This window comes from Anopheles arabiensis, chromosome 2, assembly GCF_016920715.1.
Source record: "Anopheles arabiensis isolate DONGOLA chromosome 2, AaraD3, whole genome shotgun sequence".
Lineage (NCBI taxonomy): Eukaryota > Metazoa > Arthropoda > Insecta > Diptera > Culicidae > Anopheles > Anopheles arabiensis.
In genome coordinates this window covers 75,400,253-75,417,058 of record NC_053517.1, presented here as the reverse complement: position 1 = coordinate 75,417,058, position 16,806 = coordinate 75,400,253, and the positions used below count along the sequence as shown (strand labels likewise).

Here is a 16,806-nt window from a genome sequence, read left to right as displayed (position 1 = left end):
TGTCTTGTTATACATATTGCATCTAATCAGAAGAAAAACATTAAAATCTAATTATTTCGATAAGCTTCTCCAGAGCTTTTGTGTAAGAAGAATTAAATTGTCTTGAAAAAATATCCAAAAGATCAGTTTTTGATATTTTCATGTTTTACCATCCTGTTTTACTTACCAAATCGCAGTTTATACCGTCGAGGTAACTGCTATGGCGTATTTGTCAAACATGTAGCATGTAGCATGATGATAGTCACACATTTTTTGGTCACTATCACATGCTTAATCTATTTCCTTGATGTTAAATATTCATTGTTAATACACTGCATTCTCGGTCCGGTTAGTTTGCTAGTGTAGCATACAGTGCTCCGACGACGACGGTCTGCGAAAAGTACCGATAGATATAAGCACGTCTCACCATAATCCATTGAATAATTGCACAAATTACAACGCACAGCAAGCAATAAATTACTAAAGCTCCGTGCTCTGTGCAGCACGACAGTTGCCTTCGAGTGATTCACCGATTACCGCAACCGCTTTCAGTGTCTAGCTGAAAGTGTTGATGTTTGAGTTAGCAAGCTCGGTTCCAACACATTGGTACCTTGTTCACACAGCAGCGCCTGGTATGCGAACTTTAACCGGAGCTCACTTAAAGGATAATGCAAGCTTAAGACATAAGCTGTGCAGTTTGTACCCCGTACACACCAAATGGCAGCTGACCAATTGCTTTGCTCTGTGTGCTCTTATTTCTTCCCCCTCGCTTTTAGGTGGAACCCCGGGCGGAGGGCTACCGATACGACGACACTCGAGCATTGGTCCGCAGGAACGACGAGGCTCCAACATCAATCTGTCACCACCGACTGTAAGTAGCAAAGGGATGGACTGCAAGCTCTACACCTTGCTGTAGCATTTGTGCGTACTTGCGTGCGTGTATGTGTTTGTAGTCCTTGATGCCGTAGTAGAGAGAGGGGATAACATAACAAAAACAACATTGCAAAAAGGCCAACAAACGTAGCATTGAATAGCCCGAGCAGTGCAAGTTTCTATCTTTCTGTCCTTTTTGCTCTTTCTCTCATTATCTCTCTTTCTGGTTGCTATCATACGTAATCTTCCTAGCTCTCTTTCACAAACAAACACACATATCTTACGTTGTTGTTTATCTTCCATCTTGCATCCGTATCATTTTGGTGTACACTATTCAGTCTTGCTAAATTAACATCACTGTGGAAATATTGAAACAGTATCGACAAAACCCAGTATCAGAAATACATTCAAAATCAGTTGCCTTCCTCCCACAGGACAGTTAGAACCACTGTCACAGACATACACACGAATGGAGAACTAATTACATTTAATTTCCACCACTATCCAAAGTCATCGCACACAGCTTTACAGCGTCTGATCCGTACATATGTCAACTGTCTGTTGATATAATCAGACGACAAACTGTCACGGACTCCCTCATGCCCTCATACGCTTTTATTTATACTTGTCCTGTCAGGCTTTTTTTGTAGTGGACATGATTTATTTTAAAGCTGCTTGAAGGCAAACTGATACAACCTTACTATGTCTTGTCTAAAAAAGCCACAACCGACCATTTTAAGCCAGTGTTCAACTAATCGAGAGCGATGAAATATCTCAACATTCACTTCGGTACCTCCACAACACATAGCAGTATCTGTAATTGAAATTGCCTCAATAATGTAATTAATTCTATAACCATTCTCCCTTCGTCTTCACTTTATTAATAAAAGGTACACGTTCAAGAGCATGTGTACTAGTACACACTGAAGGCTGCCTTCCGCTTGATATTTGGCTAATGAGTTTCCAAACAATCCTTGCCCATCATGTAATCAATCGAACGCGTGCTGCTTGCTTCTGATCACAAAGGACTCATTATGGTTTGCTCGATCACACTCAAATGCCTACATACACACGCACACACACACACACACATCCTTCATTAGGCATTATGACGTTGCAAATTACGCCACTTGCTTCAAACAGGTGGCAGTGGCATGTGGGAATCGATAGAATTTCCCATCACGATGGGGACCCGGCAGTCCACCGTTCGCAGCACTAACTAACGTAATGTTTCCTTTTCTGTTTCTTCTCTTCTATTTGCCACATAACAACATCCTGTTCTGTTTCACACTACGCCCCGGCGATCTGTCCCTATGTTTCCTTTCTTTGTTTCCGTCGTGGTCGTCGTCGGGGTTCCACGGTACTGGGGTAACGCTGCATCGACGTCCTACCCACTTTGCATCCACTAAAGCAGGCTTTCAGCGCTCGAGGAGGCTCCGGTTCTAGCCTTTCTGTGCCTTCCTCATCCGCTTACGTCGTAAGTTCAATGGAGAAAACACGAGTGGTAATTGAAAATTTCCCGAACGCTGTTATTTGGTTGTTTCGGAACCAGCACCGATGTGTCCGTCTGTCTGGACACCTTAGTGTCCCACACCGTGTTGATTACCGTGTCTGATTCTTGTCTTTGATTTGGCACGTTTGTGTATGTGTTGTGGTGTGCTGGGGCACCTGTGGGGCACTTGCTTGAGCTCCCCTGGTGCCAAACAATCGTCAATTAAGCCCGGATTGCTTGAGGGCATGTTTGATCACGGCACACCTCCATTCGCAACAAAGCGTATGTGGTCGTTTGTTTCTGCACTTTTATGTGTGTGTGGCGTTTTTTTCGTGTGTCTTGTCTCGCCTGCTAAGCTCAAAAAGAGCCGTTGGTTGTGTTTGTTCTTTTTTTTCATTTGTTAACGTTCCCAAACCCTGCAACGAACGCGTCCATTGTTTCTAACTACACTGTTGTGTCTACTTCTCGTTCGTTACAATTGATGCATTATTACTGTCACTGTTCCCAAGTCTCGTCCAAAACCTTCTGTGACGCTGTCTCTGCTCTCACGTGTCCTTTTGTCCGTGCTTGCTGCCTGTTGTTTTTTTCTTTTTCGTGTCTGTGTGTCTGTTTTTTTGTGAACGTCCAAAATTGATGTGCCGATTGAAGTGCTCTCTTACGTTTCCTGTGACGTTCGACGCAAGACGCATCTGAATACAAAGACAACAACCAACTACAACAAAAAACTCCCACCACAAAAATTGAACCAGTTGTGTTTTATTCTTCCTTTTGCTCCACCATCCAGCTATGCTTATCGAAAGAATATTGTGCTTGTTCCTGCTTTTTTCCCATCCTCATCAGAGTCAAGTGTTACGTGTCAGCAATTATCCCACGATATCCCTGGCTTTTCACGTCTATCTTTCGCTCAGCCCATCTCGAACGATTGATTGATTAGATGAGTAGAGTCGGCTGCCCATTTTTTTATTCCTGTCCCGACGAACCCATGATAACAAAGAAAAAATCCATTTCCCTATCGTTGCTTTGTGCATGAAAATTGCTCCACGGATAGAACAAAAAAACAAACAAAACAAAAGGACCACCCACCACTCTATCTACTGGAGTGCATCATCGTCACGCTAGATAGCGTTTATTACGCCACACACACAAAAAAAAACTACCTTTTTGCAGCTGCTTCTTTCATGACATTTCTCAGTTTTGTACTTTTTGTGTGTTTTGTGCACGCCTGCATGGGCTGCACTTTTTGCAAACATTCCGCAAAGGTGTATGAAGCTGCTTCTAACACCTAACCTGTTGAACCGACGGCACCTGTTGACATTTGGCCGGGAAAATGTTAGCTTTTTCTACATGGCATTCACTTTTTTTTTGCTATGCCATTTCGTTGTGTTATCCTGTGCTGAGTTAGCTTCACCATTCACTTTTGTCCCGTCGATAACGATCCAGGCTGGCTTCCGGGAAGCTTTTGTTTTTCGTTCCTCTATGGCACGAGAGAGTTTCGCCTTTATGGCATTGGTGCGGCAGCACTAAAATGGAATGTGGTATTAAAAAAAACTAAAAAACTTCTATTTCAGTTCACTGCTAACATTGTAGCACACATGTGCTGTAGTTAAAATTGTGTTGATATTGTGTGGAAAATTGATATAGATGCATTTTTTATAGATATAACTACATCACAAACTATGAATAATGAATTATTGGAGTTACTATCAACTCAATAATATTCTATTTACAAAGCAAAACGAATGCGGAAAAATATATATATTTTTTGTTATTATTTCGAAATTATGAAATCAATTATCTTATTTTTTCATTTTCACTATAAAGGACGACATTCTTGTTGGTATCTTTTCTGTATGAAGCGGCAATGTTGGCATATTCATTTAACAAATCTATGCAACGATTTTGTGTTTGTGTTTCTCCACTTTCGTCGTTCGTTCAATCAGCATATTTGAGTTTACTCTCACAATCCGATTCCAGTTGATCGACTCTATACTTCGACTTAAGCCATTCGACTGCTTCTCTCGGTCTATCTCTCTTTCACTCTCTTCTCTTTTAAGCCTTTGTCGACATTTGTACAAAAAAATATTTCCTCCTTTGGTAATGTTTGCTTTTTGTTCGACATACTTGTTGCTTTTTTCCTTTAAACATTTGTTTTGTATTATCTCGAGTTATTGTTCCGTGACGTCCCCTTGTTGCATTTATTGCTTTTGCATTTGTAGCAATGTTTTTATTACACGTTTTGGTTAATTCGCCGCAATTGTAAGCTTTAGTTGTGGTTAAGTTTTCATGATTTGAATTTAAGCGTTTGTTATACTGTTTCTTGTACAAATGCAACTGATTTCACATTTATTGATAATATTGCGCTATGAAAGAGAATGCATATTGCATATTACGTTTGAGAATATTACGTTTGCTTGCGTTTATTCGTTTCTGTTTCATAAATCAGTTTACTTGAAATGTTCAACATTTTCCAAATAAAATGCCAAAAATATAAGATGCTTTCATAAACATTCAAAAATTTAAAGATTTTTTTCAATTATTTTAATACTTTTGAGCTAGATATTGTTGAAAAAAAATCATTTAAATGTAAAAATTCTCAGCTATTTAACAAAACCATTGGAATTAAGAGTAAAGAATCCTATTTATAACCTTCAATTTATAGATTAACAATGTCGTATTAAACTTACCAACATAAAGAAAACTACTAAAAGCAAACTTTCTAATGGCATCAAACAGCTATAAAAGCACCTCTACCAATCAAAGGCTTTCACCGTTGCTGCCTAGGAGCAATAGTGTTCCACTTTCAGCATCGTACGGCAAACACACTCACACAGAAAACAATCAATCAGAAAACAAGCGCGAGTGCGTTGAGGGCACGCAAACACACTGGCACCATCATCAGTCACTGTCCCTGCACTATGCGCATAAAGCTGAACTACGCGGGCTAGTAGAATACTCCTTCCGTATCTCTCGAATCGTTTCGCATCGAATTGAACTACGAAAAATGAGCAGAAACAAATATACGCTTTTCTTCCCGTTTGACTCTTTAGCTTGCACGGAGCATGATCGTGAGTACTATCTATCTGTAATTATTGTTTTACGTGTTTTCTTCCTACCTCATCCGAGCCGTTTATCCTAGCGTAGCGCTGTCTCAGGGCATAGCTTTCTACAGTCCCGCGTTCGTAGCTTTACTGCGCACCGGATTGTACCGCAATCGAAACTAAAACTGCATTCTTGCAAGTTCAACATTCCTGTTTAAGTAGAACGAATTTTGAGGTTTCTATCCTATCCTAAACCAACCTTCCTAAAGTAACCAAACCCGCACCTGATTTTTGGTGCTCAAGATCTTTCCATACGTTTTCCCACTCCCAGCGGATAGGTTAGATGTGGGCATATCATAACTTAGCCTCACAGATGGCAACGATTGCCGACAACCCAACGAATCATATTTGCCTTTGTTTGTATTTGCATCCGGTAGGAAGTAGCTTTCCTTCTCTGCAAACATGAAGCACTCCGTCCGTCCGTCAGTTGCTTGTCTTGGCGTTGAAAAGTTTTGCTTAGCCAAATGCATCCTACCATCTCTGCCATGTTTGTTTTATTTTTATCCTTTCCGCCGGAAATCACTTTTCTTCAAAAAACTATTACATCCCTTTGCACAGGCGAGCGGCGGGGGTATGCTTTCAACTAGCTACCCACTTTACTTTTCCATTGTTCCGCCCGGACAAGCATTCGGTCGAACGAAGCTCGGGTGCGCTGGTGCAAACCGAGCAGGGAATAACAGTTTTTGCAAGACTTCCACTCCTGACGCAGTGCTGAAAGTTGTGCGTTCACCTGAAACCCCTCCCTTCCGTGTCGTGTGTGCTGCCAGCTCGATTTGTGCCTGCGCACGCTGAAAGTTTGCATTTGCTTCAAGATGTTTGGCAGATTTCCTTACGCAAACAAACAGCACTCGTTCCTGCCGCACGGTTCCGCCGTGGTATGGCTTGGTTGTTCCTTTTTGCTTTTGTTGCCCACGTCTAGCACCATTGTCTGATCCTTGAGCGCCATTCGTCCATTTCTAATCCCGTGCCCACAATCCATTTCTATTACCATAACCCATCCCCCTCCCACATCAGCATGTGCACACAAAAGACGAACCGCATTCGCAGCGAGTAAGTGCGCGTGAACGTGATGAGAAGCTTTAATGTAGTTACCCGTGTGATCGTTCCTGTTCCTGTCAGGAAGCAGGTGACGTTGTGAAGTTTTTATTTTTATTATTTTCACTCCAAGCTATCCTGCTTTGACGTCTTGCCGCTACCTCCAATACTACAATTGTTGTCCGTTATTGGCCGTAAAGCGCATCCTGTTTTACTTGTGCACGACCAATTATCTGTGCTTTTAACATCTTGCCCTAGGTGCGCAACTTCCGACGGGATTACCTTTTGTTGTTCTTTTTTACATTCATTTGCAATGTGTGTATGTAATGTATATTTTATTTAAAATCATTCCATTCTGACAAGGTACGTTGCTTGTTTTTTTATTGAGCTACTTTTCATTCCTGGCTATTAGTATTCTCTCTTCCACCACTACCATACGACACTAAAGTTGATTGGCACATATATTGGCACTAAATTTTAAATTTCAAAAGAAAATATCAAAACCGTTATCTGTCCCGTCAGGCTGCGTGATTAACCACCCACTGGTTGTTAATAGTAAAAAAAAAACTGTCATCGATACGTGTGTGAAAAATAATATCAATACAACTTACTGATCTATCAATAATTGTACTGTTGTAGTCAAAATACGCTCAATTGTATAGTCATTAATATAAACCAATGTTTGTGCAATGTAATGTGTACGTAAATCAGGTTTTTAGCTGTAACAGCATACACGGAAACACAAAAGTTCAATGATTCAACATATATATCGCCTTAAGGATAGCTTCTGTGTCTTACGAGGCTCTCTAAAATGGTACAATAAGTCTAAGAAATCTGTAAAAGCCCGCATAACCGCGTAGGTCGTATAAGTACTAAAAAGGTAATTTGCCTATAAGTAATCCAATTAAGTTTTGAAAATATATTTAATAAATTGAAACAAAAATCATTTGAAAAGCATCAAAGGCACACATTAGTTTCATGAGCAGCCTAACGCTACTATATACAATGCCACCTAAAATGCCACCAAAGACGATTTTTATATTATTTTTTTTTCATAAAAACGGCTATGAAAGCCGCAATATTCTTAAAAATATGCGAGAGCAGCAAAGAAAACTATAAATTACACTGTCAACACCCTGTACAACTTTGAAGAATCTAGAGACCGCTGTCGTGCAGTTCTGAACGAACTGTATTACATTTTGAGCACACCGTCAAATCCATTAAATCTTAACGCCTTCACTTTCCTGAGACATTGTGCTCTGGACGTTCGCCTCATCCATCGGTCGCTAGCGATAACGTTAGTGTGAAAGATGCCCCTACCCTTCCCAGTTAGTTACAGCAAACTCATCACAACCCACGTTGTACAATCGAGCAATAAAACACGCGCCTGCCGATGACAGTTTTTACCACCCACCGGGCACAGAAAAAAAAGGTGTGCACAATTGGCCATCCCTGAAAGATGGACAGGGACAGCTGACATGCACACACACACACCCTGACGGGACACGACGCAAATGACCCGTGACGAGGGCGGCGTGGAAGAAACAATCGAACGAACCGAAACTGACAACCACTAATTGCATTTCGCTTTTCTCTTCTCTTTTCCCCATTCCTGTTTACTGTTTTTCTTCCATTTTTTATTCCACCCGTCTGCACCGCGTCTCTCTCGCACCGGACGACACGCAACGGGACAACGGTACACCGCTCAAACCGCACACGGACGCGCGACGTTTACCCACAACCCAGGGAGGCTCGATGCCGAACACTTCGAGCAGTGTTCCGTTCCTACTGTCGTCGAGCATGCAATCGATCAGGAGCCGTCGTACCTCGACCGTGCTCTCGTCCGGACCGCTCGGTTCCGGTTCCGGTCTGCTTCAACAGCTCGGTTCCGGCATGGTAAGACAACTGACTGGTTATGGTGGCTCCGGTGCCGCAAGTCCGGTTCAACAGTCTCTTTTCAATGGAAATTCTAGTAGTCAGACTCGAAATAATTATGTACGAAAGTGTCCGTCACTAAATATAACGTTTAGTCGTTAAGACACACGATCACACTGCAAACACCTCCCGACTCACGTCTGCACAACCACCAACACCGGCACAAGCTCATGCATCAATACGTTCACACATTTTTACTGCTACAACAAAAACAAAACACACACACACACACACACACACACACACACACACACACACACACACACACACACACACACAAGCCACTCATACTAAACCCGCAAATTATCACCGTGTCTCGATCACGTGTCCATACGCTGTTCATTTAACTCTTTCATTTCTATGTGTTGAGCATCACGCACTTGATTTCCCATATCTATTTTGCCATCTATTCATGGTTTCCATTTCCTCATTATCAGCTTGTCCATTATAACCCTTCTTTGTCTTGTTTCGTGTTAATATTTTTTCATCATTCTCATTCCACCATTTTAATTCTCTATGTTACTGTTATTCCTTTTTATCGTGCGTCATAAAGTTTTATTGCTGTTTCAGAAACACTTTAACTCAACTTCATTGCTTCAAATGAACTGCTTTTTCAATTTATCTGATTGTTTTCCAAAAATGAACTCACTGTTCTTTTTTATCAATTGGATTTTATATATTGGCTCAATTTCACGTCGATTACGTTCTCCTTTTCACACATTCAATGCATTTGCACATTTTTGTAATGTTTTTTTTCTCTAATACTTACAATCCAATCAAACTATATTTTGTCCATAACAATCTAAAACATTTCAAAGCACATTATGCAGAAAAGTAACCCAATTAAACGAATACAATAACACGAAAATAAACCCCATACCCTCTGGCAAAAAGGCAATAATCTCTAGGCACAACATGTAGAATGCAAAATTTAGAATAACTCGTAGCTCAAATGATAAAAAACAATGCAATATTATTTTAAAATAAGTAAAAACTTTGCGCCAAAAACGAACAAGTAATCATGCACGATCAATCGAAGAAAATGGGTCAACCACCGAAAAAAAGGTAATTTTTGCATATAAAAACAACATTCTGGTGTCGACCAAACGACACTCCCGGAAAAAACGGAAATTAAAAAAAGAAAAACAACAAAGTCAACCGCTCATTAACAACATCGTCATTTATCTCCCGGGCAGATATTACACACGCATTGCAAGACCCTATTTTAAACAAACATTTATTTGGGAGCGTTGTGAATGTACTAACGTTAATTTGAAATTTGGGAGTAAGAAGCGTGAAACGCTCGATAGAAGCGTGCGTTATCAATAATTACTAGCGCCTCAAATAACACATTACACTTACCAGCCATGTAAGTACTATATTGGAGTACACACGAGTACACCGCATCGTAAGACAACGACCATTCTTGGCCAGTTGGTAAGCCGCTGCGACAAATCATCGGCCAAACGAAGGGTGCTGGTAAACTCACCATAAACAAATGGTTAACGATAAGACTGGTGGGTGTTGACTGTATGTTACTTCTGTTTTGTGACTTGTGTCCTATTTGTGTATATTTTTGTGCGTGTATGCTTGCGTGTCTGTTTCGGAGTGTTCGAGCGTGTAAGTGGGCGCGTGTGTATGTGTTGTACGTATGTGTGTTTGTACAATTAATAAATATATAGATACGCTGTTACTATCATTCACAGCAGCAAGGCTCTAATTGGCTAGTGATAAGCATTATTACCACGGAATCTGTATTAAATTATTGTAATGGGCGGTAATCAACAATCCCTACTTTTGTTTTGTTTCGTTTGCGGTAGTCTGCCTGAGTTCAATTCCGATCGATATATCCATGATGGAGTCACGAATAGATTTATAGTTTTATAGTAAAACACCAACAAACGAAACTGAGAAATAGCTAAACGTAAGGTTTACTAACAGTATTGTTACAAAGTTCCCCGCCTCTATTCGCCCTTTTCGCTACAAGTACTAGGGCACAATGAAATAAACAGAAACGTTCAGTCACTGAGGATGGTCCAATTCGAAAACATGTAAGCTTAAAGTCTCAAAAACACAGATAAGTCATACATAAAGCAACGGCAGGTTTGGCGGCTGAAATTAAACTAAATTTGCATCCCCAATCGTGCAGGCTGAATATTCTGATTGTTTATCAACAACCATAAAACTTATCAACTCTTGTAGACATCTACCTACTTTCCTGTTGAGTATTCTTCACCATTTATATTGCTCCGTATGTAATTAGGTAATCTAATCTAACTCTAACATTTTAACGATCTGTCTTTCTCTATCTCTATCCTCCTCTTCTTACAACTGTGAGCAAAGGATTGCACGTGGCTATATGCTCCTTTCTGTATAGGTCTGTTTGCCTTTGTTGCCAATAGCTAAATTATTGTAAATGTAGGATGCCTTCTCGCAGTTTGTATAATCATATCAGCATTGTCTATGTTTTCCCCAATGGTAAAAATAACTTTATAAATGTTTATCAGTTTATCTGTAGTGCAGTGCATCAAACTGCCAAACTATTATTGTCTTGTAAAAATAACGAATACTTTAATCTTGTACCCACGCTTTTTGTGCTGAAATGAAAGAGATCTGATCGTCACAGATTTTTGTGCTGACCCTAACTACCCTCCAAAAAGCATCGTTGTGCGAACCATCTTACCTTTATCGATGTTTCGATGTTGCGCTGTTTGTTGTCTAGGATCTATCTTCCTTTTCTTTAATGTTTGTAAACCTTTCTACAAGCCCATGAAATAGCACTACGATTAACAAAAGTCAACCAATAGCTTCATGTTAGCTTCCATCTATGCAACACAAAAATAGACAGATAAGCCTCAAAATCGGCCTATGACGACACTATTGCAAATATATATATACTTATATATACTTCAGCATTAATATCATCCGTCATATGATCTACCGTTTCATCCCTCAACTGATAAGTTCCTCTAAAATGCTCAAGCATCAAAACAATTGTTCATTGTTCTTTAAAGCGTTTTGTTTATCTGCCCGGGAATCGATAATGATCTTGTTGTAGAGTACTTTGCTACCGACCTCGGTTTACGTATTGCCTTTATTGATACTTGCGATGCATCCTGTCTTTGCCGGTGATGAATGCGAATGATTACCACGTTCCACTACAATACCTTCTAAACGATACGTTTATGAATTGTCGATCCTATCGCTTTGCTCCAAACGTATGCTATACTGCTTCTGTATTGGCTGCTTATGCTTCTGCTATAATTTGCACTTTTTCATCCCTGTCACAAATATAACTTTACATTTTTACTCCCTTTATTCCTTATTTTGCAGAAATTGTTTTGGTATGTTGGTGTACATATAAACGACATAATAATCATCATAAACTTAAGAATTTTCTATATCTAACACAGATATTGTATCACAAATATTGTTTCCTACGTTTGTGTGCATATCAACGAATTAAGAATCATCACACAATTATGTATCTGTTATATCTAACATGCAACAGCACACATTGGTACACGTGTCAAACAAGAAAACGATTGACCTTTTGTGTAATTAAAATTTTCAATCAACTCAATCCGTTTACAACAAAAAGTCAGCTCTAAATGACATTTTCTTCCCATCTATAGTCATCAAATTCAGAATATGTATTACTGTGTTATGATTTGTACAAGTCGCAAGCTGAACACCGCTCAGAGTGGTACGATTCTATTTCCGTTCTGAAAAGCACAGTTACCATCTGCAGCATTATTGTGTCGAATCATCACATAACTGTTGTTTTATTCACAGTACCACACAAAATTGTACGGTGCATTGGTCTGTAAACAAGTTTGCCAGCATGGCGTTAGTTTCATTCATTTCCTGGCCAATGCTATAGAGACCGATTTTGTTCATAGAATCGCCATTTATACTGCTCTGAGTCGTTTATTTACTGAAAAAAGTCGACGCAATACAGTTAGTTTGACATTGCTTTGGGATCCCCACCTTCACCACTATTACATCCATTCCCGACAGTGAGCCACGTAACATACATGTTGCCCACAAAGCTATGAATTTTAAATTATATGATGCATTTCATTTTTATTGATCATGTTGTGAATCTCTGATGAGCATGAACATTTGTCGGACCTGTCAACGAATTACATGTTGAAGTTCACGAGCAAAGTTTCATAAACATTTTGAATTTGGTTGGCTTATAATATTCATATATTTTGTCTGTTCAGAAGTAATTGCCATGTTGTATTCCTTCCAAACATTCCCTTATAACTACTGTTTCACACTGCAACATTACTCTTCCTTTCACCCTTTGGTAATTATTATTTAAGTAAAAACAAGCGTTTTTAAGCTGTCTTATTTTTTATCTTTTCTTTAGAGACGCTAAAAAACTGTCACTTGTCGTTGGCTTTGACGAAATAGTGACCTTGCCTCTTTCGCTTACCCTAGATCGGGATCCTTCGAGAATGCTCAACCCGATCAGTGGTTGTCGTTGACCACACTAAACACTGTCTGTGTGGCCTTTTTCGGGAATCACAAGAAATAACACTGTGCCAGCGAATCGACCGTTAATAATAATTAACAACTACTATAAATGTTAATTGCTTGTTCTGCAGCATTTGAATTTATCACTTTGTCCGCAGGTCTGACGTCACAGTTTTTCGAATGTAGCGCATGTGAGCATGGCAAGAGAGCGATGAGTGCGTCAATGTTTCGTGCGAGATCTTTTGTTTCATTGCCGTAAGCGACGTAGCACATGTCGTTCTCGTTCTCTCTTTCCTACCTCATTTGTTCTCAAGAAAATCACTGAGCGTCAGATACAAAGCTGAGCGGTGAGCAAAGCCGTCATACGAATTCATATGTCGCGGCGCTTAAAGTGCTAATATCAATGCAGCATTCAGTATTTGTGTTTAACCTTACTATAAGTTATATAACAAAACTTTAAATCTAATTTTATTTTTAACGTTCATTTCTTCTTCTTTGGCACAACAACCGCTGTCGGTCAAAGCCTGCCTGTACCCACTAGTGAAATGAGCTTGGCTTTCAGTGACTTATTGTTACCATAACAGGATAGTCAGTCCTACGTATGGGGGCACGGTCTATTCAGGGCTTGAACCCATGACTGGCATGTTGTTAAGTCGTACGAGTTGACCACTGTACCACCAGACCAGCCTTTAACGTTCACTAGGCTTTTGAAATGGTTTGAACTCTACCATTACTGGGGCACCTCCATTGATTTTACCAGTGACCAGGCGTCTCCACGTAGTGCATCGATGTACCAAGCGCCTATACCATTTTTATAAGCGACTAGGCGCCTCTAGTATTGAGTTCTTATTGAATGCTTTGTTAATTATTATTTTATTGTGTAAAGTTATTTACATTTACATTTTAATAAAAAACAGTACACAATATTTAAAAAATGGTAGCCAACGTACCTCATCGACGTTTGTTTTTACTTTCCTTTCCCTGGTAAATGTTTAATTAATTACACACGAGACATAAAACCAAACACCTATTAGGAATTCAGTGCACCATCCTACCTCATCCCCCAACAACACAACTACACTGTTCTCGGCACTATACTGTTGGTGCTGTAAAAAGCAATTCGGCACGGATTTGCACGTCACTTTGCATGCAACACCTGAGCCCACACACGCGCCCGCGCATTCAACGAGCCCGTATCAAACCTACTCTGCACACCAATATGCACAAAACCGGCACACAATACAAATCGAATCAGTGGTACTGCACCCACACAATGCTTTTAGCACCGTGTCTCTTCCCTAGCATCGATACAGCTTCCGGCTAGGCCATTCCGCTCTCAGCACACGCACGGCGGAAGCAGCCCACCAGCAACAAGCTGGCTTTAGTATTTCATTACGAGTCTGCGGTTCTAATCCAGTTTGATGTATTATGGCCACGCTACCTCTACGTAATACTTGCCACTGGTATGTTGCATATGCTACGTGAGTTTCGGCTCTCTCCCTTCTGTCGTTGCGCGATGATTGTACGGGTACGGCCGATCCAACGGGCTCACACAGCAGCTATATTTCTTGATGGTTGTCATTTGTCCTCATTTCCGCTTTCCGCTTCTTTCCATGCTCGTCCACAACCGCAAGTTGCGGGTTGTTCCGTACGTGTTTGAAAGTTGCGTACCAAATTCATACGTACGAATCGTCGGTTCAATTTATACGTGTAATTTTCATCCGATTGGCAAATGTGCTTTCGGTCGGGTTTCCAATTCTAGTGATCTAAATAAACGTCATGGCAACACATGTGATGGGACAATTGAAAACATAATCAGGTGTTCCTTAATCCTTTTGGTGGCTTCCAGACTCAATATTTTCACAAATGATTGAAATAATGGAAACTTAAACTTCATTGCTCGCAACAAAATCGACATGATTTTAGGCGCACAAAAAAAACTGCTACCAAGCTTTCCAACTTCATCATACGCGCATTCTCACAAAAGAAAAACAATACCTAAAGCTGCTTTTCCCTTACGTCCCTAAAACTGCTTCGTCGTCTAAAAGCTCTGGCATACCACGCATGAAACGATGCCGAGAAACCATTTTATGTTTGTCTCTAATCAGATTAAATGTTCCACCTTGCAGTTGGAGGGAAATTTCATTTTCCTGCTAACGAATGTGCTGTTCGGCATTGCCCTTGGTACTGGGGAATTCCCCCGTGCCATTACTCAACCGGTGTCGCACGATGAGATGACCCATTCCACGGTGCTTAATCTGCAGCATACTCCGCAGTCTGAGCAAAGTGAAGGTTCAATTGGATCTGCTACTAAGCCTTATGGCATTGAAAATATGTTCTATATTTTTTTTCCTTTGCTACACAAAAGCTTAGAATCAAGGAGTGGTTGGAATACGATATCAAAGGTGAAACAGACATGTGAGCGTGCTTGCGCTCAGCCAGCTTCCAATCTGTATTTTCTCCAAGAATGGGCACAAAAAACAGAACAAGTAGGAAAACGAAATTTCTTACAACAAAATGGAAGACTTGCCGATGTGTATGAAACCAATCCGACATGCTAGTCGAAACGGTACATCAACAAAAGAAATCTGTCAAGTAATCAAGCTTTAAGAAGCCGTTTCCAATGAATTGTTCTATTTTTTGGCACACTATATTACACTTTTCTGCCATTTTTTGCAAAAGAATAATGAAGAGATGTGTTTTGGTCATTTTTCCCTGTACATCATTGCTGAAAACAATACGCGTGTGATACAATAATGGTCAGAATGAACCAGTTTGCGATTGGAAACCGAAAGGTCATTTTATAATTTTACTTAGTTTAATGCTTTGCTTCTTCTTTTACGAGCATTTTATTTTCACACAATAAACCTCTGTATATATTTTCCCTCATTTTACCAAGATGTACAATATACTTTTGAGATAATTAACGATTTTTGTTTTCCCTGTAACGATTAGTCACTAATGTAATGACACAACAAGTACAAACAAACACAATTCAGCACCAGCGTAGCTAATCATGATTGAATTCCGAGCTTGAGGCACATTGCATAAACAACACCGCACCGAACTGCTGCCGGCAACTTGCTGCACTCTCTTCCTTTCCCTAGCGGACAACAAGCACGCATCACGTTTTCACCGTACGGCGGCAGTAGGCTTGCTTTTGAACAAATGCTTCAAGCACAATTACTTACTCGCAAACAGCAAAAACCAAATGTTGCACGCAAGCTGAATGAAAACTGGCGCAGCACCACTAAGCTAATCGCAAAACTAACACCACTGAACACGCCTTCCTACAAACAACAATAACAACAACAACAACAGACACGTCCACTTCTCCGCACAACCATGTTGCGGTGGCGTGTACAGTAGCCATTGCTCATCGCTTTTGCTACACACCAATATTATAAAACCGTGCCACAGTACCAAATGCAAGGCATTTTGGCTTTTTTTCTTGAAGCAACTCTCGATCACTACCACCACCACTACCACCAGAACAACACAACAACTACCAAATAATCACCACTGTCACAAAAATAATAATAACAACAACAACAACAACAACAACTATCAACTGTCAAACATCCACCACTAAACAACATTCACAGATAGCAAGAACCGACACAAAGCACGGAACGAATAAAACCGAACGGCACAGATTCGTAGCAAAACTGAAGCGTAGAACAAGCGGACAAGAACGGCGTGCTACTACCCGAATCTGATTGGATACCAAACATTCTCCTACAAAAGATTTCTCTTTTTCTCTTTCTCTCTTTCTCTTTCTATTTCTTTTTTTATTCCTGCTCTCCACTGTACAACCGTGCTTGTGCGTACGCGCGTGTGAATGTTTGAACAACTAAAACACACCAAATCGTGTACCTCATACATCTCAAAAACATATAAAAATCCATC

The 16,806-nt window shown here is 40.2% G+C and overlaps 1 protein-coding gene across 10 annotated transcripts in view; it reads left to right on the top strand.

Annotated features, from left to right (window-relative positions):
* The window catches only part of LOC120898369 (SCY1-like protein 2), a 104,530-nt gene that overhangs the window by 74,862 nt on the left and 12,862 nt on the right, over positions 1–16,806 (top strand). For 4 of the 10 annotated variants that reach the window (XR_005738653.1, XM_040304156.1, XM_040304158.1 and 1 more), the window contains exons 18-20: positions 756–850; positions 2,264–2,356; positions 8,224–8,472. Coding sequence is in view for 7 of the 10 variants with exons in the window: in XM_040304156.1 (XP_040160090.1) it covers positions 756–850; positions 2,264–2,356; positions 8,224–8,472 (437 nt within the window). In the remaining 3 variants the exon portion in view is untranslated. Of the gene's footprint in view, positions 1–755; positions 851–2,263; positions 2,357–5,391; positions 5,410–8,223; positions 8,473–16,806 lie in introns of all 10 variants that reach the window. The other 6 variants (XR_005738655.1, XR_005738654.1, XM_040304159.1 and 3 more) reach the window with 3 other exon arrangements.